This window comes from Gymnodraco acuticeps, unplaced genomic scaffold (assembly GCF_902827175.1).
Source record: "Gymnodraco acuticeps unplaced genomic scaffold, fGymAcu1.1, whole genome shotgun sequence".
Taxonomy (NCBI): domain Eukaryota; kingdom Metazoa; phylum Chordata; class Actinopteri; order Perciformes; family Bathydraconidae; genus Gymnodraco; species Gymnodraco acuticeps.
Genome location: NW_022990747.1, coordinates 594,025 through 621,509, shown reverse-complemented (window position 1 = coordinate 621,509; position 27,485 = coordinate 594,025). Strand labels below are relative to the sequence as shown.

Sequence of the window (27,485 nt, the reverse complement as noted above, 5' to 3'; positions counted from 1 at the left end):
TGCCTGGTAACGCATCAGAAAAAACTATAATGCTAGGTGGTGACTTCAACGCACCTGGTATAGATTGGGAAAATGAACAACCAGGGACAAACAACATAGCTCTAAACCAACATGTTTTAGACATAGTCAAAGAATACTCACTAACACAAGTACAACTCGAGCCTACTCGAAAACAGAACATATTAGACTTGATATTCACTTCAAATCAAACGCTCGTGCAAAATGTGCAAACAATACCAGGCATATCAGATCACTGTGCTGTCATGATGGACTCTAGTATACATCCTGTATATACAAAGAAAGCCCAGAGAAACATTTACAAATGTTCATTAGCAGACTGGGAAGCCATCCAAACTGAGCTGGAAGTGTTCAGCACAGAATTTGTTAGAACAGAAAACCAGCAAACTGTGAATGACAACTGGAATATGCTCAGAGACGAACTGTTTTCACAGATGGATAAGCATATCCCGACCAAGTTCACTACCACACGGCACAACCTGCCCTGGCTCACTCACTGCATGAAACGCCAAATAAAAAATAAAAAGAAGTTATACAACAAAGCCAAGCGATCAGGCAAAACTCGTGATTGGGAAAACTTCCGCAACCAAAATAAACATGTTCAAAATAACCTTCGCAGTGCACACTGGGACTATATCGAAAACACACTCACCCAGAGTCTTGCTGAAAACAATACCAGACTATTCTGGAAATATGTCAAAGAGTGTGGAGCGGACAACATTGGAGTCTCCCCTATTAGAGAGGGTGAAGACCTCTACAGTAGCAGCAAAGACAAGGCTGAACTCATTAACAAACAATTAAGGATGATGGTAGCCAGCCCTCTATATCAGGAGATCCAGCCCCGCAGATAGAAGACCTGATCATCACGACTGAAGGAGTGACCAAACTACTGGCAAATATTAAGATCAACAAGGCTAGCGGCCCAGATGGTCTACCCAATCGTATACTCAAAATGCTGGCCCTCCAAATAGGCCCACTGCTCAAGTGCGTATTCACGCAGTCACTGCAAACAGGAAATCTACCCGATGACTGGCTGCAGGCAAATGTTACGCCTATATTCAAGAAAGGGGACCGGCACACCGCCGCAAATTACAGACCAGTTTCCCAGTTTCCCTGTATGTTGTAAACTCCTGGAACACATAATTTGCAAACACCTGTTGAATCACCTGGAAAGGCATAATGTCCTCACCCCGTTCCAGCATGGATTTCGACAAAACCATTCGTGTGAAACTCAACTCCTAGTTACAATGCATGACCTGGCAAAATATCATGACCAGAAATTGCAAGTCGATGTGGCAATCCTTGATTTCTCAAAGGCTTTTGACACGGTTCCACATAAGCGCCTGTTGCTAAAGCTGGCCCATATGGGTATAACCGGCCCAATACTTGATTGGACCACAACCTTTCTCATGCAAAGAAGCCAACAAGTAGTCGTAGAAGGGGTGAAATCAAGTACAGTTCACGTTGACTCTGGTGTCCCACAAGGCACTGTGCTGGGTCCATTGCTTTTCTTATGCTACATTAAGGACCTGCCGTCACATGTAGCATCTACAGTGCGGTTATTCGCGGATGACTGCCTGCTCTACAGGCCTATTAAAAATGGAAGTGACCAAGAAGACCTACAGGGTGACCTGACTAGACTTCAGGAATGGGCTAACACTTGGGGAATGTGCTTTAATACTAGTAAGTGCTACATCCTACGAACAAGCAGATCAACAAACCCGCACATTAAAAACTATACTCTATGTGGCCAGGTGTTAAAAGAGGTGACCCACCAGCCTTATCTTGGGGTAGAAATCCATAACAACCTGAAATTTGGCCAACACATTGGCCACATTGTAACACAGGCAAACCGTTCGCTCGGCTTCCTACACCGGAACCTGCGACGCTGTCCCCAGAAACTGAAGGAGACAGCTTTTGTGGCCCTAGTACGTTCTAAACTAGAGTACGCCAGCTCGGTCTGGGACCCCTACACTGATAAAGATAGTGATGCCCTGGAATCAGTACAAAGAAGAGGTGCAAGATTCATTTTTGGAGATTATGAATGGGACAGCAGTGTCACAGAAATGCTCAAGCGGTTGAACTGGGTGGAATTAAGTGAAAGGCGGCGATTGGCTCGTTTGGTTCTCTTCTTCAAGATTATCCATAACATCTCAGCCATTGATGCATCAATGTACCTAGAGCCAGTTAGAAGAAGTGCAACCCACAAAGCCAACTCTTTGAACTTTGAGCAAATTTTCGCAACTAGTGACACTCTTAAATACTCCTTCTTTCCGAGAACAATCAGAGAGTGGAATTTGGTACCAGAAGAAGCTGTCATCGCAGAAACCGTGGAGTGCTTCCGGCAAATTTTAAGAGACATTTAGCGGGGATCATCCATCCCCCACTGAGCGTGATACCTCTGGGTTCTGCTCAGTATTAATCCAGATCCAGATCCAGACACACACACACACACACACACACACACACACACACACACACACACACACACACACACACACACACACAGCCTTATTTTTCTCAGCTGCAGCTCCGCGGTTTTCTCAGCCTGGACTCAGCCTGAGACAGCGGGACACGGCGAGGCCCGGCCCGGACTGTCCCGCAGACCCCATGCAGCAACCAGGAAACAACACCAGCAAGCCAGCTCACACTGTCCGCTCCAGCAGCGAGCCCCGCAACATCCCGCCAACACGGCACCCAGACCCCACGCAGCATTCTCATCTGTTTGTCATTACTGCTGTCATTTTCTGGTTGCTAACGCCATTGTAACAGATAAACACTGATGTTCCGCTGTAACGGTGGTGGATTTATCAGAAGAACAGAGTGGGCGAGCTGATCAATCAGAGCACACTGGGCTCATAGGGAGGGGGGGGGGGGGGGGGGGGGGCAGGAGCTCCAACAAGCCGTTTAGGACAGAGAGTGAATACACATACTATACAGAGATGCTGTATGAGAAACCAATGTGAGTTTGGAAAATTGCACAATATAAATCTATTCTAGTAGACCTCAACAATGGAATTATGATCAGTAGAAATGGCCATGACATGGGACCTTTACATATATAGTTACCATCTTGATCCATTTGTAGCCATTACATATTCACACATTTCTAAAAGCTCCCTTTCAAACTACTGGAATCATCCAGAAATGACCTGAAAAACATTCAGATAAAAGTATATTAATGATCTAGCCACTGGTATCTCCTGATCCCAATTCCATGAAGTAGCTTTGGGATTAACTCACTGCAGCACCTCCTCCACCATACACCTCAAGCAGTTGCACTGATAAATGCATAATCAGCTTTTACACTGTTGCACTACCATTCCCCAAGTAATTAACGTTTATTTTTAAACAACACTGCCGGCCTTTAATAGACCAAGATACTCTATAGAAGTTTTTGTAAAAAAAGGCAAGAGGAGAATGTATTACTCTCTAGGGATTTGATTTGTTCTCCCATGGTGATGAGAGACATAAATATGACTTGTGGAAAGTAATGCCACTTTGTACAGCATGCAGAGATGTGCTGAATTTCTATAATCTTAGCTCCATTAATCATACAGTAGCTGTGGTATTGTTGTCAGATTTGTATTCTAAAAGCATGATTTAGTAGCCTTTATAGATATCACTGTTTTTATGTTTATTATAGTCAAGTTAAAGTATCACATTTTGGGATTTTATTGATTTCTTTGCAATTTTGTCACAGGTAAAAAAAAATTGGATTCATTATTCTTCTTGATTCTTTCTGTTTTGCTATCTTTGTTTAACATGCCTATACAAAAGGTTAAACAAAATCCAAATAAAACAATGTGTATTATTATTTATTTAATATAATATATTTTGTAATCTTTTCCATACGTCATTTTCACCTGCTTACCATTTGAATAATAGTCAAATCTGATCCTGTTATTAGCCAAAAGGCTTTTGAACAACAAGCATTTTGAATTTGGCTTTTATTAATTATCAAAAGAATGAGATCTACATAAGTGGCCATCTGTTTCTCTTGTGGGGGTATGAGTTAGAATGTCCTTTTTGCCAAGACTAGGGGGCATGTTCACAATATGCCTGCTGAAAAATACAACCATAATAAACATTATTCAATAGACTCACCTTGTCATCATCTATCCACTTTGTAGCAGACAGGGCTCAAAGGAATACAACGAAACACAGTGACTGATTCACATCTGGTAAGCATGATTAATCTGACAAGAAAAGAAAAAAGGAAAAGGAAAAACTGAAAGAATAAAACCTGTAATATATAAAATGCCCTCCTATTTTGTGCCAATGTTGTTTGGGAGTTAAACCTTCAAGAGACCTTCTGGCTTCCGATTTGATGGCTTTAATTTATTGTATTTAACATTACTTAAAATGTAAGAAAGTTTAAGTAATCAAAATGTCATGGTCCCTCTTAATCAATGTGTGAACCCTGCCAGTTTCTACCCCCATTTAGATTTCAGATGATGATGCTGGAACATCGTTATATATCAGTGCAGTCAAAAGCAACTTATTCTGCATTAACAGTTTGACCTGATAAAAATAATTCAAATGACATTTTCAGTTTTGGATACTTGACAAGCAGGGAGACATATTCCAGTTTGACATGTAACGGATTCTCTCCATACTGTAGATAAAAAAGGGTTTTTGAGTTTTCTTTTAGTCATCCATCCTACAAAACGTGTTAGGATTCTTAGTGTTGCAGCCATTAAAAAGCACACAGAACAACTTTGTTCTGCTCCATGCAGGTTTTATGATCCATATGGTACAGATTCTCATATGACCCCAGGGTCGGGTTAACTTTTAGTTTAAATGTTTTTAATACAATGATTTTAACAGGCTAAAAAGAGGCATACTCATACAATAAAGAAATTATGGTATTCTGTCGTTAGTGAAATCCAATTAACTTATAGTGCCATCAGTGGGATGTGCTACAACATGGCCAGATGTCCTCTGAAATGTCTAATACTCAGATAGACATTTAATTCCACAGGACTAGAAGGAACATTTGTTTTAAAAGTCCAACCCCATCAACCTACTGCAGATGAATTATTGTCATTATACATTTACACCACATGATTTAGTGCCATATTAAATGTTGATTAAGTAAATACTATTTTGCTCTAATTGGGATTTGCCTATTCAATTGTGTTTACTCTTTTTATGATGTAAAGCTTAGATTTGTTTTTCAACACATAGTCACAACCAACAGATTTTGTTTTGGATCCTACCCAGATGTACATGTTTTGCTCCTCCAGTTGCAAAGACTGTAAGGCATTCATGGTTAAGGTTACAGATATTAGATATTTTTTCTGTTGTCAACAAATACCATGAGTTGGCCAAGTCCAACGGGGAATTGTCCTACTAAACATTGTCTCTGTAGCTAAAGCCTGACACAGCTTATTACTCTGTGTCACAGCTCTACTGTTGTCTAAAGATTACATTGGGCCACACCACTGCACTGTGTTCATTACAACAAACATTTGCTGTATAGACTAGTTTTTTTTTTTTAATCAGCTTCATATTCGCCATCCTAGAATTTCCAAGTAACCCTTTAAACAATTTATCTACAGATGAAAATAGTCCCAGACAAATGCACTATTGTCAGCTATACCATTGGCTAAAGATTACAGAGCCCAGGTGTAACTTGGACTTGTGGTGCTGATTTAAAGCACATTCAGCTGAGGATTTCTTTGACTTTCATTACACGTATCCTTTCAACTGCATGCTACCCTCTATATAATGAAGGCAGAACGTGGCCAAAGATATGGAAATACTTCGCCTTTTTTACGTGACTGGATTTAAAAATGGTTTGTTTAAAATATGACAAAGACTGAGAGCTACATACAAAGTCTTAACCTATAAGAGATGAGAGGTAAGAGCTAGATGCGAGTAGAGCGCAAAGGTTCCTTACAAGCAGCCTTTCAATAATTAACCAACGTCTTAAAGTTAGACTACAGTCAGTATTTAGAAGACCAGTTCATCCATTACCTTGCTGTCCCTCTGTTTTGTGACATTTAACTCTAATACTGTATTCAACAATAAAATTCATTTTTAGGGATTTGTGAAACCTGGGTTATTGGGTTGTGTGACCGAAAATTGCTATGAGACACTTGCTGCTCAATCCCCAGTTACGTTTGAGTCGCCGAGAGGCTAAACTTGGCTATGAACTGTGACGCGTTTTTCGAAGAGAAAGTCCATATTGAAGCAATTTATGGATATTTAATAAACAAAATCAAAACATAGTAACTATGGACAAAACGGTCAACAGAAAAAATGACAGCACAAGCTCACCCTCTGTCATCCCACTCGACTTAAATAGACAAACCACACCCATGTGACAATTACCGGAAGTGCTCAACAAACAAATAAAAGTGACGTAAACAAATAATAAAAATAATACAAATTAAAGCTGCAAGCAGCGTTGAGCGGGTCTTCGAAGTTCCGCAGGCTGTTGTCCGCACGTCGACATATGTGTGTTGGTGTCTCGAGGACTCGGCCGTTGGCAAACGTGGGAAGTTTCAGGCCGATGGGACAATGTTTTTGAGTTACAGCAGTAACACAAACGATTTTGTTTAATGGCGGGCGATCTGTCTCCATGGCAACGGCATTTGATAACACCCCATAATATGCTTAGATGTGTTGAGGGCTGCATGGTTATCAAACCTGTGAGGTTTTGGGCCGTTTGGAGCATGTTAACTGGAGTTATGAGAAAACGGTGTTTCACGGCGACCATTTTGTTACCATAGCAACGAAATTTGACGAAATCTCAAAACTGACACATATATGTGTTGAGGGCTTGACGGTTAGCACAAATGTACAGTTTGAACAGTTTTTGACCATTTACACAGGACTTATAGCAATATGGTGTTTAACGGCGAGGGAAGCGTTGCCATGGCAACAGCTTTTGAGGAAAACTCACTATTGTCATATTGAGGTGTTGAGGGCCGGGCCATTAGCCATCATATGAAGTCTGGTGCAGTTTGGAGGGTTTTCCATTGAATTACGACAACACCAGGTTTTTTGGCGAGGGACGCGTTGCCATGGTAACGGCATATGATGACATCCCATAATTGACATAGTGCTGTTGAGGGCCGGACTAGGAGCCATCATATGAAGTCTGGTGTCGTTTGTAAGATTTTCCATTGAATTACAACAACACCAGGTTTTTTGGCGAAGGATGCGTTGCCATGGAAACGGCATACGGTGAGATTTCAGATTTCACGTAGAGCTGTTGAGGCATGGACCGGTGATATAAAAGTGAAGATTGGGGGACGATGGGACCGTGTCCATTGGAGTTACAGCGACAACGTTGTTTATGGCGAAGGATCCATCGCCATGGTAACGCCAAATTAAGTAACATCAGATTTGACCTAGAGCTGTTCAGGGCTGTAGTGTTAACCATCATGTGAAGTTTGGTGGCGTTCTGAGTATGTCAGTTTGAATTATGACATCATCGTGTTCCATGGCGAGGGACCGCCTAGCATCGAGTGAACGCGAACTTTGGCGCCAAATCACAGCTATGCCGTGCGAAAAAAACAAAAACTACGTGATAACAATTTGCCGCCCATGTCTCGAGATAATACCCGACGAATTTCGAGTCGTTCGGATAAAGTCTCGAACGCGATACAAAATTCGTACGGACACAAAATTCAAAATGGCCGACTTCCTGTACGTTATTTTATACCCCTCCAAGAGGCTTTTTGGTTCGTCTCTGCACCCTAGATATGCGTAGCGAGTTTCGTTTGTTTACGTGAAAGTTAAAGTAGGGGGAGTTAACGTTAAAAACGGAAGTGGGCGTGGCCTACGCAATTTTTGACGCAAAATTCCGGTACCTATTACACATTGCAATTTTGTCAACTTTTGACGCGCGTGCAACATTTGGTGAGTTTTCACATATGTTGCGGGGCTCAAAAGTGCGTTACAAGAGTTCAAATAATAATCATAACAAATAATCGGTCCGATCTCAATAATGTGCGATTTAACATGGAGGTGGGCTACGCCCACCTCACTGTAGTCGCATGGGCTACGTACTGGCATGATTTAGGCCACTTTTAATGGGCTTTTGCCCTCTTTTCCCCTGTTTTTGGTGGGTTTTGCATGGTTATATATTATACTACATTGATCGTAACGATATCAATTATGCGAGTTGCAGTCACGCGGCCTATCAGCCGTCATGATTTCCGAACCTTTTCTGTGCTTTTGCTGGTCGTTTTCCCTGTTTTAGATGTTTTTCGCAGGTTTATCGGTCGCTGCGCGACCGATTTCAATAGGGTCTTCGCCGACCTAGGTCTCAGACCCTAATAATGAACTTGGGCTAAGTAGCATTATGGCACCTAGTATAGTAGACATCCTACACAGTCATGTTTCTCTATCTTTGTCTTTTGTTTAGCTTCGCTTCTTCATCCAACATTTTTGTTCACTCACTCTCGCTCTGTTATCCCCCTCACATCATTTCTGCCAAAGGAATCTGGCATGAGTGCTAATTTGTGATTCGACCTGGAACACCACAATATCAAAGAGTCGTTGCAGCCAGGATGTCAGCACTGCAGGGAAAACATTGCACAGGGGAACAAAAACTATGTGGGGATATTTTTTAGGCAGGAAACAAATATTTGGGAAGAAAAAATTAAGGTTAAGGTTAGGTCAATGATATACATGCAAATAAAGTGTTTAAATTGTGCATGTAATTGATATTCAACAAAGATTAATGTGTGTGATTATGGAAGAGCAGCAGCAGATGATGTATCTGTCCCTGACACTGATAAGAAATTACTTTTAGTGAAGCCTTTCAAGCTGACCAATAGTGCTGCAAATCTATGATATGTAACATGAAATGCTATAATATAAAACACACACATGTAAGCATCAGCTAACTGGAGCAGTTCTGCTATGAGATTACATCTCCCTATCATTTATAAAAAGTGCTGTCCCCTCCCATGGGCCAGACAGTAAACAAAAATCACAAACTGGTACACTGCCACACAACAGACTGATAACACGTCTGGGAGACCGATCAAGCAACTAGAAATGATTCATGCACTCTGGTTTAGATCATGTTTGTTCTCTTGTAATCAGTCATTGTTGAAGTGATGATTAATCAGGGACTGATGCTGGAGACGATATTGTTATTTGTAGAGATGATTCGAGGTGGTTGTTTGAGATGTCAGGATTACATTGTGTTGTTGTTGTCGGCTTTTTGCACTTAGTGATACTGAATTGGCGGTAATGAATGAATAACATTTCCAGACAACATCCAACATAACATATAGACACCTTGAAATTAAACTATTTACATGTATACAGTAAATAAGTGGGCACAATAAAGTGACATCTGTTAAGTTATAAGTAGAGAAATTGGGATTCATCTTTGTGGTGAATGTGAATTGTGGTGGTCTTCCTGAGAATATAATTTTAGTTATTTATCAGTTAATTTGGCCAACAAGAAACATACATTTATTTTTTTGCAACACTTATTAATGTTTTGTGTTGTGTTGTGTTTATTTTTAACTGGAAGCTTACTTACCATCCATGGAAGTATTACATCCGGAAGTGAGTCCCGTGCGCTTCGTAAATCCACCACTGGACGTCGCCATTGTTCTGCTTCCTTCTTCCTACGAGCCCAGTTTGCCATCTGCTGAGTGATCACGTGACACATCTGTCAGGGGACAGCATGGCGGACATGCATGTGGAGCATCAAAACAAATTGCACCGACTGTCCAGCTAACCCTGCCGCGAGAAACATCCATACCGCGCGTAAAGACGGGCCGTCGGTGCCCGAACAGACTGCAGGATGGACGAGGCGAACAAACTCCAGTTCCCGTCTCTGCCCGCGACCAAAGATGACCTTTTGGTGAGGCAGCCTGCTTGTCCGGCTAATGCGAGCTAACTACACTCCTGCAGTATTGTCTTGGAAGCTCAAATACGCTCAGGAAATGCTGTACAATTTGGGACATTACGCAGAAGTGTTATTCCGTTTCACATGCTCGTGTATTTTGTTGCCTGTGTCGATGGCTGCATAGCGTTACTGTTCTCTCACTGATCCAACACTCAGTAGCATAGTCTCCAAACATTAGCCTACAATGTGTCCACAAAGTACACCGGTGCTCATTCCCCACCATGCCTGCTGGCTGAAATCCCTCCAAACTTCCCTCAGGTGCTAACCTCGTTTTTATTTCCCCATGTTACAGGACTGGGCTTATCCAATGAGAAGAGAAATGCAGGTATGTAGAGATTCTGTATGCTGTACAGAGAAGGATCATACTTGACAGTGTTTCACTATGCACCAAATATGTGGATTCACACATTTTAAAGCCGTTCTTAAAAGTATCTTTATTGTTAAAATATTTTCCATCAATCATCCAACTCAATTACAGGCTAATGTGTAAAAGAGTGTTAGTTTAAAAATATGAGTTGCTATTTAAGGGTGTGGCCATATTTTAAGGATGAAAAATTCTGCAGTCCAAAGTAATGATTGCCAAATGATTTACTGAAGATGTCTTTTTTTTGTTTACGTATTGAGTATAACAGTGAAGCCCAGCATTTAACGCCAATTACATTATTTTACACATGCTTTGAAATAATTTACAATGTTGGGACTCAATCTTTAACATATTCCTATAAACATATTAACTTCTTGCTGATATCAACACATTGCCCAGTGTTATACCTGAGATCAAAGTTGTTAAGGAAGCCTGATATTTAAAGGTTTATATAGTAGACATAATGGCTGTGTGAACTTATATCCAGGGTACAATTTGTGTGTGGACATACATATAAAAGTAAATAAGACATGTTTGTAATGGGGCTTTCCTCTCCTAAGTGTATAAACTGAGCCTAGGTTTGGGTAGTTATTACTGACTGTGTTGTTGTTGTTGTTGTTGTTGTTGTTGTTGATGTCTTGCTCTATATTTACTTTCAGGAGATCGTACCAGGACTCTTTTTAGGTCCCTACTCTGCTGCAATGAAAAGCAAGGTAATTATTTTACAGAATTTAAAGTTGCAATAGACACAGCTTTTAACTTTTCCTTTCCCAGCTATTCAAATGGTATCATTGGTATCACACACTTTCCTTATTGGGTTGAGCTTTTGATTCTACATGATGAATTACTGGAGGTCTTTTCCTCCTCTGGGCTCTTTTTGCTTTCCTCTGTACATTATCAACATCACAGTAATATTAAGGTACAAATGACTCCATCTGTTAAACCACCGGTAGCTATCAGGGTTATAAATACAAATAAATGGTGTTATTATCTGCGAGATGTTTGACATATCAATCTAAACACAGATTGTGTCATTCATTAAGCATTACATAACTTTATAATGATAACTAAAAGCAAAGAACATGTTTATTGTCAATTTACACTAATGGTATTTAGAGACAGCCACACAGAGAAAGTCATTTGCTTAAGTTGTTGTTGCTCATATTGCTTTTCTTTTTCTTTGTGTCTAGCTGCCAATCCTTGAGAGACAGGGCATAACGCACGTTGTGTGTGTTCGCCAAGACATTGAAGCCAATTTTATCAAACCTAATTTCCCTCATTCATTTAGGTAAGAATTATTGTGATCTGTGCACTCTGCTAGAGGATATCTGCATGTTTCTGTTATTTGAAGTGATTTCTGGCTAACATGTCTTGTTGCCTCTGCAGATACCTTGTGTTAGATATTGCGGACAATCCAGTGGAAAATATAATACGATGTTTCCCTTCAGTGAGTTACAAAGTGGGCTTTTACTTCCCTTCTTTGCAAGTGTTTGACTGACTAGAAGCAATGGCCTTTACAAAGTGCCTGATGTACTGTCATTCCTTTCCCTCCTAACAGACTAAAGAATTTATTGACGGCTGCTTAGCAACAGGAGGTAAGGATTTGTGCATTTTTCATACTTAAGAGCGTCAAGTAGAAAAAAAAGTATTTCATCATCAATCTCGGGTCTCATTCTTTTAGGAAAGGTACTGCTCCATGGTAATGCAGGGATATCAAGAAGGTGAGTTGGTTATACAAGTAATGCATTGGCCATCAGTATGCAATTTCCAGGGTTCGTACGGGTGCTTGAAATCCTTGAAAATGCTTGAAATTTGACGTGGTGTTTTCAAGGTTGGGAAAGTGCTTGCATTTTGGGAATGGTGCTTGAAATTGAGATAAAGTGCTTGAAAATGTAAATGCTTTACTTTTACAATAAATTGCCGAAACAAGTTTAATATTCTGAAAGCCAAGAATTGTTTATTTGAAAACAAACTGTCTTTATATAAAATTGAAGTATTATACAAGTAAAACTACATGTTGCTTTAATCCCATGTAATTGTAGAATGAACACAGTCTTACTTTGAAGATGTATAAGTAAGGTGTCTTGAGTAGTCAGCATTACCTACAAATCATTGTACACATTTGTAAATATTATTTTCCACTTGTTACCATTGTGAGTCTATTTCTATGCAGCTCTGCGTGATTTTGTGGCTACAATTCAGGCTAATACGCTACCAGAGGTGGAATAAGTACTCAGGTATTGTACTTGAGTAAAAGTATAAGTACTCAGATCTTGTAGTGAAATTATAAGTACTCAGATCTTGTACTTAGCAAAAGTAGAAGTACCAGAGTGTAGGAATACTCTGTCACAGTAAAAGTCCTGCATTCAAAATATTCCTCAAGTGAAAGTAGAAAAGTATTCTCATCCAAATATAGTTAAAGTAGCGACAGTAAAAGTAGTCATTGTGCAGATTGGTCCATTTCATAATATATGATATGTTTTATAATGATTGATCATGAAAGTGTTCTCAAAGCTGGTAAAGGTGCAGCTAGTTTGAATGACTTTGTATACTGCAGGGTAGCTGGTGGATTTACTCCAGGTGGAACTAAAGTCTGATTTAACACTTGATTAGATTTCACATCATTCATCCAGATCTGTGAAGTAACTAAAGGGATTAAATACATGTAGTGGAGTAGAAGTACACCATGTACCTCTGAACTGTAGAGGAGTAGAAGTACACCATGTACCTCTGAACTGTAGAGGAGTAGAAGTACACCATGTACCTCTGAACTGTAGTGGAGTAGAAGTACACCATGTACCTCTGAACTGTAGTGGAGTAGAAGTACACCATGTACCTCTGAACTGTAGTGGAGTAGAAGTACACCATGTACCTCTGAACTGTAGTGGAGTAGAAGTACACCATGTACCTCTGAACTGTAGTGGAGTAGAAGTACACCATGTACCTCTGAACTGTAGTGGAGTAGAAGTACACCATGTACCTCTGAACTGTAGTGGAGTAGAAGTACACCATGTACCTCTGAACTGTAGTGGAGTAGAAGTACACCATGTACCTCTGAACTGTAGTGGAGTAGAAGTACACCATGTACCTCTGACTTGACTTGACTGCCAACCTAAAAGTACCTCAAAAATAGTAATCAATAATGTATTGAAAAGTTATTTGGCTGATTGTTTTATATTGGCTCAGACAGGTTATATGGGACATACAGATGGGTCACTCATTTTGAAATATTAAACTTAGTTTTCTTTTAATTTTTCATCCTCGTGTAGAATGCTATCACGAAAGACACATTTGGTTGTTTATAGCATAAAGAACATCTGATTTAATGTGAGGTAGGGAAATAATCATTTGAGTATGTGTATATAAATATGTAATTTACAACGGCTGTAAGATGCTTGAAAAGCTGGAAAATGCACCTTGAAAATGCTTGAAAAGTGCTTGAATTTGACTTTGGAAAAGGTGTAAGAACCCTGAATTTCCCTAACATATTATTACTGCTTAAGTTTTTCTGTATATCATTGGATATTGTGTTTTTATAACTTTTTTTAAACCAAATTGCAGCTGTGGCTAAAATGGTGTCTCCTTCTTTCATTCTTTCAGTGCTGCCTTAGTGATTGCATACCTTATGGAAACATTTGGGATGAAATACAGGTGATTTAATTTGTTCACATCTGATTATGTCTTTCTATTGTACCACATTAGATTAAATTGTTGAGTTTGATTCAAGTATAAAGGATTTAGTTGAACATATCATTGCATTTTTGTATTGGACAACACTGTATGCCATGCGTTAAGTATAAAACCACGGGGAAAAAAGCTGTAATGGTGTGCAAGTTTATGAAACATACTGTTGCATAATTGGTAGGATGTCAAATGTAACTTTATAGAAGCACAAGTATATTCATATTTGCTGCAGCTGAAATGATAACACTAAACTGAATGTTATCAGTATTTGTTTCCGTTTGAACAGTTTGCAGTATCTCTCGGTGCTGTGGTTGTAATGTTCAAACATGTACTCTATAGGGATGCATTCAGCCACGTCCAGGAGAGAAGGTTCTGCATCAACCCCAACGTGGGCTTTGTGCATCAGCTCCAGGTAAGACATTGATTTCTCACACTCTGATCAATCATCATGAAAGTCCAATAAATAAGTAATCATTTTAATTCTTTATTATTGTAACTAAATGCACAACTAACTTTTTAGTCTACTTAATAAACTGTCCTGAGCTACTTTACTTTAAAGGCTGTTTCAGGCTGTCATCTCACAATGTGTGTTCTTATTCTGAGCCACTAGCTTCGGATGTGAAACTGCAAAAAGGATTTCCTTATCTTTGCGTATGCATGTTCAATCTCTGCAATCAATCAATTTGTCTAGCATCTTTCATACGGATAAGTGCAGTTCAAATTGCTTCAATAGATTGCAGAATGACAAGCACAAAGTAGACTGAACTAATCAAAACAACTGAAACATTTTGAGACCAATGCCTGAACAAACGTGAAATTGTAAAACGTATATAAAATAAATAAAGAGTTATAGAAGTCAAACAAAAACTGATATAATAATAAATATCAGGTTAATAAAATATTTTAAAAATGTATTGGTATTCAACTCTTAATACATTATATGTGATAAAACAGGATAAATCAGCTGTCAGATCCTCAGGCAAATATTTCCTGCAAATCAAAGTATAAAAACTAAACGTCCTCAGACCTCCATTTTAGAACAACCAACAGATGTGTGCCTGAGGGGCTTCACTGTTTCACATAGACACAGAAAGCATCTGAAATATTCAAATGAAATGACAGGCCTAATCTTTTAGTTCTCTTTCTGCGCCTGGACAGAACGCAGAGTAGGGTTCACTGTAGTTACTCCAGTGACGGTCCACTCTAGACATTTCACCTTCAGTGGAAGATTTATTCCAAAATTCACTAAAGAGAACCACAGGAAGTCATTCCCACCTGTGTCCTACAGACTCCTGAACTCCCTTAGAGCCAGTCTGAGCCAATAAACTGGCACTGGGACTAACCTCACCAATCAGTAGCTTAAACCATCTTAAACTGCAATATGGATAATACTCACTGTTGGCTGTATGTGCAATTATTCAACTGTAAAACACTGGTGATTTGAATTAGGGCTGCTCGATTATGGCAAAAATCATAATCTCGATTTATTTGGGTCAATAATTGATATCACGATTATTAAAAACGGTTATCCATTTACTTTGAAAACATCAATTTATTGGAGAAAAAAAATGTGAACAGTATGTTTTTAACAGTTGATTACCCTGAACTTAAAGTATAATTCAACGGAAAAACCAATAAAAGAAAATGTTATTTAAAAACAAAAAAGTAGTAGTAATAATACAAAAATAATCGTTTTATTTCGATTACGTTGTTTTCGTAATCGTTGCAAGCCATAATCGTAATTGCGATTAAAATACGATTTAATTGAGCAGCCCTAATTTGAATCCCAAAGGAGGCTGGTTTTGCTAGAAAAACAGAAATCCATTGTTGATGATTTCATACCATAATGTATTAATCTTTTCTCAATGTCATGGATTTTCCTTTTTACATTACATAAAATAAACAAACATTCACACACATTTAGAGCCCTCGATAAGCGTTTTTCATTCAATGTATTCTAACATGGAGCACCTGTCACAAAACTAAATGTAGTATTTCTTTTTTTTTATAGGAATATGAAGCAATCTACTTAGCCAAGTTGACCATTAAGATGATGTCCCCGATGCAGCTGGGCCGGTCCTTCTCCTTACAAGCTGGGATGACAGGTTTGTACCCAATGTACCAGTCAGCCACACCCCTCCCCTTGTTTTTGATTCACTGCCAGACTATTTTAGAAAGCATATTAAACGGGTTTGATGCGTTCCAGGGAGGGGAATAGCATTAGCTGTTCGTTTAGCACATTGTTGAGACTGACTTACAGGATTGCTGACTTAATTTATCATCAGTGTTTCGTTATTGACGATGATTAAGAGACAGTAGCTCCTAATGGTTATAGTTTTTCTTTGAATCGACAAGGAGGCTGGCTCTCATTTGCTAGAAAACCAGCAAATCCTTTGTGGGTGATTTCATAACATACTGCATCCTCTTTCTCAATGTCATGATTTTTTTCCGTTTACAAGACAGTAAGAGAAACTAATGTCCACCTACACTTGGAAAATATCTCATTCTTTTTTATTATAATTAAATTATTTTTGGTTTCTACATTTATGTTTCAGGAAGCCGTAAGCGCAGCCTGGAGGAAGATGAGGACTTTGGGTCGATGCATGTCACAGCAGCGCACAACGGATGAGCTGTGCTGATAGCTGTGCACTCGATTTTTTTTCCACATTTTTAATGGGATTAAAAATGTTGTAAATATTTGAACTTTTTCTAAGGGGAAGGGACCGGGGTGGGGGGGGGGGGGGTGCTCGTATCTGAGACATGCAGCACTGTCGGGGAACGGGACGATTTGATAACTCCTTTTTTTTCTCAAGCTGAATGCACTGATGGGAGAATTTTTGCAGTTTTATAGTATTTAAAGCATTTTGCATTTGCAGCGGGACAGTATTGCAATAATGCACTTTCGATACTTGAATTTGTGTAGAAGATGAGAAGGGGGCGGCTGGCAAAATGGAAAGTAGCCAGGACGCCGCCCGGTGGAAGACACGAAGAGAGGAAAAGCTAATGCCTTTATTTTGGGAGTAATAGGATTAAGGACTAATATCAGGCTTAATGTGGTATAGTAATGAATGGAAAAATAACAACTCACTGCTTAATAAAAAGAGTCTGACTGAGTACTGGGTTTTTATTCCTATAAAAAATATTTCCAGTATTGTTTCTAATAATGGAATGTTACTTTTTATCCATATTGCCTTTTTAAAGGCTTGAATTCATTTTGAACAACTTTGTGCAGACAATATAGCTTTGGAACGCCCAGACGCGCACCAACTCCCCCGTCTTCATCACCGTGCCTACGTCAACCACCGCCCCCCCTTCAAGACACCATCTGCGGTCACCGAAGCCTGATAAGAATGTGTGTGTGTACAAAACGCAGCAAACTCATACTAATATGTGCTGGGTCCAGGCTCAAGGGCGTATGGCACTCTCAACTCTTTCCAGGACATGCCGGGGCCCTGCCTGCCTATAGCTTTGCCGATATCTGTGTTGATAAGTAATAGATTAAGAGCGGTGAATCACCTTAGAAACAGGAAGGGCTCAAAAGTTTGTGTGAGTTTATCACATTTAGAAGTGATTCCATGTCAGCCACAGCTTGCCACAAAAAATCTGTCTGATATGATTTAACAAACTTAAACTAGCTTTATTAAATGTCAGATCATTGGCAGGAAAAACGTTTTTAATCATAGATTTTATCACTGAGCACAATCTCGATTTTGTTTTTAACGGAAACTTGGATTGAACAAAATAACAGTGCAGCTGTTCTTATCGAATCAACCCCTCCCAACTTTAGTTTTATGAGTCAGGAAAGAATGCATAAGAGAGGAGGTGGAGTTGCTATTTTGTTCAATGATTCCCTTCAATGCAGGAAGACATCTTATGGGAACTTTGCTTCCTTTGAATATGTGGCCCTTCAGCTGAAATGCTCCTCTCGAGCTCTGTTCCTAAATATCTATAGACCACCCAAATACTGTGCAAGCTTTTTTGGTGACTTTACCGAACTGCTGTCTATAGTGTGTATTGACTTTGACCGTCTAGTCATTGTTGGTGATTTTAAGATCAATGTTGACAACCCCCAGGACAGAGGGGCTAAAGAACTGTTTTGTGTTCTTGATAGCTATGGAGTGACTCAGCATGTGACGGAGCCCACGCACAATGGGGCACACTCTGGCCTTAATTATCTCAAAGGGTCTGAATATCTCTGAGGTTGTGGTGACTGATGTTGCACTCTGATCATTCCTGTGTTTTCTTTTAGAGCTCTATTTCTGTTCACACAAATGTTCAAAAAGAGGTAACCACAAAGCGATATTTAACTGAAAATACTACGGAAATGTTTACTCAGAATTTTTCTTCCACACTTGCCCCTACTAACATCTCAGTAAATGAGCTAGTAGATAATTTTTAATTTCAAAAATAAAAAATATTATAGATGCCATTGCTCCAACTAAGGTAAAGGAAGTGACTGGCAAGAAAATATCTCCATGGAGAAAGGCCATGACCGTGAAAACAAAAACAACGCACGTGCTACCGTTGACAGACTAACTAACCCCCCAGTGTCAGTAGCCTCTGAATTTCTATCCACCAGGGCCTGCAATTAATTTGCCTCCTTCTTCACTGACAAAATTCAGAAAATCAGACAAGCAGTCAGTGCCTCTGCATCAGGTACAGCAAATGTGTTGTCCCTGTGTCCACTTAAAATCAATTCAAACACCATGACACAATTCCATCAGATTAATGATAAAAACCTAGAGGACATTATTCAACTTCTGAAATCCTCCTCCTGCTGCCTTGATATTATTCCAACAGGATTTTTCAAAAATGTTTTTCCACAGGCCCTGAAAACTGCAGTCATTAAACCGCTCTTAAAAAACAATAATCTAGATGCTTCAGTAATGAACAATTACAGGCCAATATCAAAACTGCCATTTATAGGTAAAATCATTGAAAAGGTAGTTTTTCAACAGTTGAGTAATTTCTTGCATTTAAATAACTGTTTCAATGGTTTCCAATCAGGATTTCGTCCGAACGACAGCACTGAGACTGCTCTTGTAAAGGTCTTCATTGACATCCACTTAAACACAGACAGTGGCATAACTTCAGTGTTAGTATTATTAGATCTCAGTGCTGCGTTTGACACTGTTGACCACAACATATTACTAGACCGACAGGAAAACTGGGTGGGACATTCGGAAACAGTTCTAAATTGGTTTGAATCCTACTTAAAGGACAGAAACAACTTTGATTCTATAGGTAAATACACATCTGAGTTGACAAATATGACATGTGGGGTACCTCAAGGCTCCATCTTGGGGCCTCTTCTCTTTAACATCTACATGCTACCACTGGCTCAGATAATGCAAAACAACAAAATAAGTTATCATAGCTATGCGGATGACACCCACATTTACATAACCATTTCACCAGGAGACTATTCTCCAATTCAAACACTGAGTAAGTGCATTGAACAAATCAATGACTGGATGTGTCAGAACTTTCTCCAATTAAACAAAGATAAAACTGATGTAATGGTTTTTGGAGCCAAGGCAGAATGTTTTAAAAGTTAGCGCAGAGCTTCAGTCTGCAATGTTCAAAACAACAGATAAAGCCAGAAATCTAGGTGTAGTCATGGACTCTGACCTGAGTTTCAACAGTCACATTAAAACAGTTACTAAATCAGCCTACTATCACCTAAAGAATATATCTAGGATAAAAAGACTAATGTCACAGCAGGATTTGGAAAAACTTGTCCATGCTTTTATCTTCAGTAGACTGGACTACTGCAATGGTGTCTTCACAGGTCTCACTAAAACATTTATTAGAAAGCTGCAGCTGATTCAGAACGCCGCTGCTCGAGTCCTCACTAACACTAAGAAAGTGGATCACATCACTCCTGTTCTGAAGTCTTTACACTGGCTTCCTGTGTGTCAAATAATAGATTTCAAAATACTGCTGCTGGTTTATAAAGCTTTGAATGGTTTAGCCCCAAAATACATTTCTGACCTCCTGCTAAATTATGAACCATCCAGGTTTCAAGACCCTGGTTCGCGGAGGACACCAAAAAAGTCCTAGAAAAGACAACTTAAAATGAACTAATGGGCATTTAAAGAAAAGAGAAATAGTTTGGCGAAAACTAAAAAGGTACCATGCGGTACAGGAATTAGTTTTGGTTTCAAGACCCTGGTTCACAGAGGATACTAAAAAAACTCCTAGAAAGACAAGGTAAACTTAACTATGTGCATTTCAAATAAAAAAGAGGAATAGTTTTGGCGAAAACTAAAAGGTACCATGGGGTCATATTATAATTTTACAAAGGGGGGTTCGTTCAGATGTGTGTATCTCACACTGCACTGTAACTGTGATTTCATGTATCTTTGCATTTAAATGAGTGTTTTTAAATGCCATTTTATATCATTGCTTTTAAATGAGTGTTTTTAGATACCATTTCATAATATGTTTCTTAATGCTATTAATGTCTTTCATTTTTGTAAAGCACTTTGAATTGCCTTGTGTTGAAATGTGCTATATAAATAAACTTGCCTTGGAATTGTTGCATCAGAATTTATGTAAAAAACATCACATGGTCGAGTTGCTTTTTATTTCTAAATTCTTTGCAAGGCTTAGAGATCCATTTGATATATAGATTGAAATACTTTGCCACAACTATAAGAAGACATTCATATAAAACAAATGTGTGTACATTTGAATTAGTAGAAAAATAGGAAAACAAACACAGATCATAGAATATTTTATGTGATTATTTCATATTTGGAAAATAAATTACTTTAACTTTACTGTACTCCAGAATAACAGCATAATTATACAACTTAAATAATAGTCCATTAATAAAAATCATTTTTTATCCATTTCTCATCACAAAATGTTTCTTTCACATGTTCCTATCACACCTGGGATCAAAATTCAAATGTCGGCCAAATACAAAATGTTAATTCCTCACCACTGATGCACAAAATATAAACCTTTTTTTTCACTAGAAATATTATACATTACACTAACAGTCTTGATATTACTGATTCATGTCTTGTAGTGTTAAAACCTTCATTAGTTATCCAGCAACAGTACTGTCAAGCATATAGAGCACTTTGTACCAAAGAACATATTATAAAAAGTAACAACTTAAATGTCATCTATAAATCCTAAGCAATTGTATTTACTGGCAATTGGATAAGTCATAAAGATCATTATTTTCTTAGTAAGTTCCCAGAAAACAACTTATTGTTAGAAACACAACGAGAAGACATTTAGAGTAACTGACATTCGTTTCTTCGGATGTTGGAGGAAGATGATGGCAGAGCTCCACTCTGGTGAGGTAGCTATGGGTAGCTATGGTTACCAAAGGGGTGGAGGATGCTGTTGTACCATACGGCTTCAACGTCCATTTATGTTTACTCAGTGTTGAGTTCAGGATCACAACCACTGACTCATCCATGGCCAGCTCTCCTAATTCTTAAGACATTTTGTTTTGATGTTTCAGCGAGTAGATAAAGGTGTGGTCCATCCCCTCCAAAAACGGAGGTTTAAAGCTGCTGCTGTCCTTAGTTGGGAAATCGACACTGCATGTAAGTCTCGTGCGATGCGGTGTAGCCAAACTTTTGGTAGAAAGCCACATTGGTGGGTGAACATTCAAGTGTGATTTTGTAGCATTCCAGTTTTTTGCTGAGAAGAGTAAGAGCTGAAACCAACCTACAGGGACAGAGAGAAAACAACAGAGAGGAACATGAAAATAAAGCTCATTAAAATCCTAAATAACTGCATTATGTTTGTGATGTTTGATTTGTGGGACATAACATTACATTGCATTTAGCTGACGCTTTTATCCAAAGCGACTTACAATAAGTGCATTTGACCAAGAAGATACAAACTTGAAGAAAACAGAATCATATAAGTACATCAGGTTTCAAAGAGCCAAAACATTTCAAGTGCTACTCAACTAGCTTTGACAAAGAGAAGGTTCTCTATACTCACAGTTTACCCAGCTGCTTCCCTCTGCACACGTCACTGACTACTACTTCCTCCACCCGGCCTCTCTACAAATGAAACAGAATAGAGGATATCCATTAAAAACATTATGGTTATTATTCAAATTGAATTTACAAAGTTACAAGTGAACCAAAAAGTATTTGGAACTTTTCTTATGGTTAGGAACAATGGTGATACTAGTCACCATTCTGATAACCACTTCATTAATAAGTAACTTCTTTAGAGGAAATTCAAATAGCTTTACGGGATGTAATTTACCTTAGCACAGGAGTGGATGAATTTATGTTCTGTGATCAAGGTGGCTGTGGCAACGATCTGTCTCAGGTTTGTGTCCTCCACCACAACGACGTAGTAGTCTCCTGACTTCTTCATATGATCAAACTTTTCTGGAAGCAATCAGATAATAAACAGTTCACTGATCTTTCCTTACACAGGATTGTATATAAAGTTATTTTTTTAGGATAAGGGTTCTCTCTCTTCTCAAATATGTGATCTAATGCGTGTCAAATATGTATGTGTTGTGATTGTTTTGGCACAAGATGCAAGTTGGTAACACTTTAGGATTTTAAATATGAAAACTGCAAGTGGTAAATGTAGCATTATGCTAAGCACGACTTACTCGTGAACTGCTCTGGTGTGACGTCCCCCGTTGTGGTGAGTTGAGATAAAACTTTGAAGAATCCTAGAACACAAAAACTCTTATTAAATTATATAAATGTTGAATTAAAATATGAAATTCCCAAGATCCTCAGCAGGATGCCAAGGAACAACAAACATGCTTTCCACATCAAATGCTGGTCTGTAATATGTTGTGTATGCAGTATTTGACTCACCCCTGTGGAAGTCTGCCGTGCAGAGGGGCCTCAGCACCAGGCCCTCCCCCGGGCTGGAGGGAGAGATGGGGGGAGAGAAAGGGACAGTGTTGCTACTCCAGTCCAGCTCCTGGAGGAGGGAGGGCTCAAAAATTGGAGTCTCGTTTAGCAGCATTCCACAATCTCTTCTACGGAAACACACACATAGGCAGTAAGTAACCGGTAAATGCACCAACACACACCCATGACAAATGGTATATGGAAAATACAGGAAATATGACACAGAATATATCAGCCCGTCAGACTGGATTTGTCTGTTGTATATCACATAGAACTTTGACCTGACAAATAAAGTTTCACTTGGTAAAAAAAGTTTTCATTACTTTACTGCCACACTCCAGGAGATAAACTAGTTGGACAAGGAAACACTTATATATTAATTTCAATGTTAATCATCTTTCAATAATACATTATAAAGTGATTTCCGTCTTTAGCATTATGTAAGGTCTGTGCTCAAGACTGACCTTACAGAATTCATAAATGATTTTCTTTCCAGGATCTGGCCCAGGATATGTAATCTGGGGAGGGACTGTCCTACTAAATGTTTCCTCCTCATCTAAACTATCTAACTATGACTAATGCGTCATAATTCTAGTTTCCATGGCAGCAAAACACAATTACTATGGTTTACCACGTCATGTTAATTTAAATTAGTGGTATTATTATTATTTATTTCCCCTTCTGATGTAGCCTTTTTACTTTTATTCATTAAAATGGCATGGCTCATATCAATGAAGAAAAACACAATTACTATTCAGGGGTTTCCTCCTTCCCTGTGTTTGCCTAGAGTAATGCACCTTGTCGAACATTTGACTCTACTGCTTATATTAAAACATGTTTATCAAATAAAGTTACACTCTTATGTTTAAAGGGTAATGTTTGTCTAGCTAACATTAGCATCACACACCAAGTCTAATCCCACTATTAGTCATTACTTAATTAATTAAGTAGGAAGCTAAACAACTGCATTGATATGTTTTTTAAGAGTCGTACTTTTCTCCTGTGTCCTGTCAAACAGCTTCAAGAAGCCACCTACACGTGAGTAAACTATGTATAGTTTAGACCGCGTCAGAGCTGAAGTTCACATCAGCGTCACCCATTCATCCATGGCGTAACCCCCAAAGGCTAATACGCTAGTTTACTATTTTTAATCACTTACCTGTGGCAAACACACCCGAAAGATGGTCTCGTAAAGTATTCCCAGAGTGAGATAAATGAATGACAACCGGTGTAGGAGATTAGCTGGTGATCGTCCAGTGTGTTGGATAGAGGCGTCTTTGAGGACCCACTGTGGACGGACCAGGAAATGGAAAGTGTGATCGCTTCGACTCTTCGTTCTCTTTATACACGTGTGGTTCACATTCATCTTTTAGTATGTTTATGGTATAGTATGTTAGCCTTAGAATACTTGTATCCGCATTCAGTACGCGTTTTAATCTGTGTTTTAAAATGTCGATATCAGGACGTTTACAGATTGGACTAGACAGTATAGGTGACTGTGGAGATGCCTGTTCAGAACTTCGTTTAAAACGTGTCCTTTTTGACAGATTTATTACCAGACATCGTTCTTACTGTGATGACAAGCAGGTTTGATACCCGTATATACCTTCATACAGCCTATAGGTGAAGCACAGGTTGTGTGATAGGGTACGGATCGGGTAGTGATAATAAGCACACGTGGCTGATCTGTTGGCTGCTACTGTTGGCCGATGACATCAATGCATCAGTAAAAGTACACACCCCTCTCAGATATTAGGCTTGTTTGAGACGCGTTGCGGCTCGCCTCGAAAGTAGACGAGAATAGCCGATCGCAGCCGGGGGAGGTCTCAAAAAGCTCGCCTGAAGTCGGACAGCTCGGAGTCGGCTTCGTCTTCTTCTTCTCTCGGATTTCTTGCGGATTGCAAACAACTTTAAGGTGCATACCGCCACCTCCGGAGTCGGCTTGACTTGGTTTGCATTTATAAAGAATGCACACATGTGTTTAATCGTTAATGTCAGATATGTACTAAGAAAATACATTTGTTCCTGCTCAAGATTAGATTCAACTTTATTGTTATTGCACATATTACAGGTACGGAGACAACGAAATGCAGTTTAGCTTCTAACCAGGTACAACAAGCAGTAAAGTGAAAAGTAATGGACACAATCTACAGAATAAAATATAGAATTAATTGAATGATGAATAAACAGTGAGGGGTATGAACACACCAGATACACACAGCAGCCTGTGAGCAGTGTGAACAGTGTGTATGAATATGCTAAGATATATAAAGTATGAAAACGGTAAACATTGCAAGTATAGTATAAAATATATGGATATTAATTTCATGATGATAAACATTGTGGAACAATGATGAAAAATGGGAATGGAAGTAGTGACGTAAAACTGACACAAAACAACAACAAACTTTTGCCGAGCCAATTGGAGAGTTTCATCACCAGCACGTGGTAAAAACCAACAATGAGCGCTCAGCTCGAGATACCAGCGAGTCGTTTCCCATCAAGCATTTAGCTTCCGCTGCCCGTGGAGAGGAACTGTGCCGCCTCGCCGCGCCTCGCTCTCAAGGCTGCGGGCGTCTTTGTCCCGCGAGATTTCAACGTCTCATGTAGGCGAGCCTCCAGAGCAAGTCGGACAAAATGACTAACCATCATGCAACGCACGAGCAAGACGTTGATCGAAATTGCGCAGGTCTGCGCAGGTCTCGCTTGTCTCAAACAAGCCTAGTAACTTTTTTCTGGATATAACAAGTAGGCAACACTGTTATGTGGGATTAAGATGTGTTTACGGAAAGCAAGTGTTATTGTTTATGAAGGCAAACATTATATGTGCCGTTTGGTTGTGTTATGTATTTTAAATCTTCTCATTGAGTAAATGGAGTGTTTTATATTCATAAATGCAAATGTTCTGACTTGTTACCTAATATTCACCAGTACAATAAAATAATGAGAATTCAGTTTTATAGTGATCTAAAATGCAATGGCCGAGGCTATATACAGGACTGTCCTGTACACAACGCCAAATGGCTATACTGTATACAGGACCGTCCTGTACACAGCTCTCTGAAATGGCTATATACAGGACGGTCCTGCACAGAAGCCCTGAAATGGCTATATACAAGATGGTCCTGTATATAAGGTCTCTGAAATGGCTATATACAGGACGGTCCTGTATATAAGGTCTCTGAAATGGCTATATACAGGACGGTCCTGTATATAAGGTCTCTGAAATGGCTATATACAGGACGGTCCTGTATATAAGGTCTCTGAAATGGCTATATACAGGACTGTCCTGTATATAGCCATTTCAGAGAGCTGTTTACAGGACGGTCCTGTATATAGCCATTTCGGAGCTTGTATACAGGACGGTCCTGTATATAGCCATTTCAGAGAGCTTATATACAGGACCGTCCTGTATATAGCCATTTCAGAGGGTTGTGTACAGGACGGTCCTGTATATAGTCATTTGGCGTTGTGTACAGGACGGTCCTGTATATAGTCATTTGGCGTTGTGTACAGGACGGTCCTGTATATAGTCATTTGGCGTTGTGTACAGGACGGTCCTGTATATAGTCATTTGGCGTTGTGTACAGGACGGTCCTGTATATAGCCACTCCCAAATGCAATACAAATATATTTAAGTTAAATATGCATGTACCTCTTTTTTTTTTTTTTTTAACAAACTGCATTCCTTATATTTTTTGTGAAATGTATAAGCATTTAATTAAAGAACTAAAAATAAAAGCAAACTGATATTAACAGAAACCATTTCATATTTGATCAGACTGATATATGACTCCGATCAGTCATTTAGTCTGATTGCCTGTCAGAGCACTCACAGGTACAGTACACATTAGACCAGGGGTGCCCAACCTTTTTTGAACCGAGAGCTACTTTTAAAGTTGCCAGTCTGCCGAGATCTACCAGTCCAAATAGAGAGGCGTAGCCATTACTGACAGCCTACTACCAGGTGAATACACACTTCTACTTGTATAAAACTGACCTTTGTATGATGAATACTTCATAAAATACTGCAGATCCTTTATCTTACCTCTTTCTAATCTACACACATACAAGTATTTAACTGAAGTTACACAATAGTGTTGTTGATACAGAGTTGGTGTTTATTCACACGTCACTACAGTGGGTAATGTTTTCAAGAAACATTGAACAGTGCTGCCACATATGACACAGGGAAAAAAGAAAAGACTCTGAACCCTTTCTTTGCCATTATATAAAAATAGTGTTGCTGCAAAAGTATAAATGAGGCTTACTAATAAGACAACTCAGATCTGAAGCTACACAGGAATCTGCTGCAACAGTGCAATAAAAAAGACAACATTAATAGAATCAAACCCTTTTTTTGTTGCATTTTATTAGAGTATAAAAAGAAATGCCTGTAAAATAGGATGCAAGCAACACTAGTTTCTTAACCTGAATTGATGATAGACTATAATCAATTTAAGTTTGCATTCTTATACCATTTTGTACAATAATTATAATGAATAAGTTCAAACAAACTAAAACTTACAGCTGATTAATAACGGTATCTAACTTGAGTTGTTATCATATCAAAAACCTGTTGAAATGCTACTGTTATTTTTACTGTCCCCCAAAAGCGCGTCGGCACGATAAGATGCTCTGGTAGCAGCCTTGCTCTTGTTGTTGG

The 27,485-nt window shown here is 39.0% G+C and overlaps 2 protein-coding genes across 4 annotated transcripts; one reads left to right on the top strand and one right to left on the bottom strand.

Moving 5' to 3' along the window:
* Nucleotides 1-9,603: 9,603 nt before the first annotated feature.
* Nucleotides 9,604-17,069, top strand: styx (serine/threonine/tyrosine interacting protein). The gene is made up of 11 exons (XM_034232149.1): nucleotides 9,604-9,862; nucleotides 10,200-10,232; nucleotides 10,931-10,984; nucleotides 11,462-11,559; nucleotides 11,658-11,718; nucleotides 11,830-11,866; nucleotides 11,953-11,992; nucleotides 13,872-13,922; nucleotides 14,295-14,367; nucleotides 15,967-16,060; nucleotides 16,511-17,069. The coding sequence occupies exons 1-11, from the start codon at nucleotides 9,803-9,805 to the stop codon at nucleotides 16,582-16,584; spliced, it is 675 nt and encodes a 224-aa protein (XP_034088040.1). The 5' UTR covers nucleotides 9,604-9,802; the 3' UTR covers nucleotides 16,585-17,069.
* Nucleotides 17,070-20,525: 3,456 nt separating this feature from the next.
* Nucleotides 20,526-24,660, bottom strand: gnpnat1 (glucosamine-phosphate N-acetyltransferase 1). Of its 3 annotated transcripts, none has more exons than XM_034232157.1 (7): nucleotides 24,426-24,660; nucleotides 23,979-24,107; nucleotides 22,781-22,947; nucleotides 22,567-22,629; nucleotides 22,206-22,333; nucleotides 21,933-21,994; nucleotides 20,526-21,650 (listed from the first exon to the last, which is right to left on the bottom strand). In XM_034232157.1, the coding sequence occupies exons 3-7, from the start codon at nucleotides 22,932-22,934 to the stop codon at nucleotides 21,503-21,505; spliced, it is 555 nt and encodes a 184-aa protein (XP_034088048.1). In that variant the 5' UTR covers nucleotides 22,935-22,947; nucleotides 23,979-24,107; nucleotides 24,426-24,660; the 3' UTR covers nucleotides 20,526-21,502. The 3 variants fall into 3 exon arrangements, with proteins under 3 accessions (XP_034088048.1, XP_034088049.1, XP_034088050.1); XM_034232158.1 differs by having other exon boundaries at nucleotides 24,560-24,576; XM_034232159.1 differs by lacking the exons at nucleotides 23,979-24,107; nucleotides 24,426-24,660 and adding an exon at nucleotides 23,813-23,930.
* Nucleotides 24,661-27,485: the final 2,825 nt, after the last annotated feature.

Bases quoted from the DNA above. Each gene is read 5' to 3' on its own strand.
- styx (XM_034232149.1), top strand. From the start codon at position 9,803: ATGGACGAGGCGAACAAACTCCAGTTCCCGTCTCTGCCCGCGACCAAA. The intron at 10,233-10,930 runs GTATGTAGAGAT...ATTTACTTTCAG, and splicing joins CAATGAGAAGAGAAATGCAG to GAGATCGTACCAGGACTCTT. The intron at 11,560-11,657 runs GTAAGAATTATT...TTGCCTCTGCAG, and splicing joins AATTTCCCTCATTCATTTAG to ATACCTTGTGTTAGATATTG.
- gnpnat1 (XM_034232157.1), bottom strand. From the start codon at position 22,934: ATGCTGCTAAACGAGACTCCAATTTTTGAGCCCTCCCTCCTCCAGGAG. The intron at 22,630-22,780 runs GTGAGTCAAATA...TTTGTGTTCTAG, and splicing joins CACGGCAGACTTCCACAGGG to GATTCTTCAAAGTTTTATCT. The intron at 21,651-21,932 runs GTGAGTATAGAG...CTGTCCCTGTAG, and splicing joins GGGAAGCAGCTGGGTAAACT to GTTGGTTTCAGCTCTTACTC.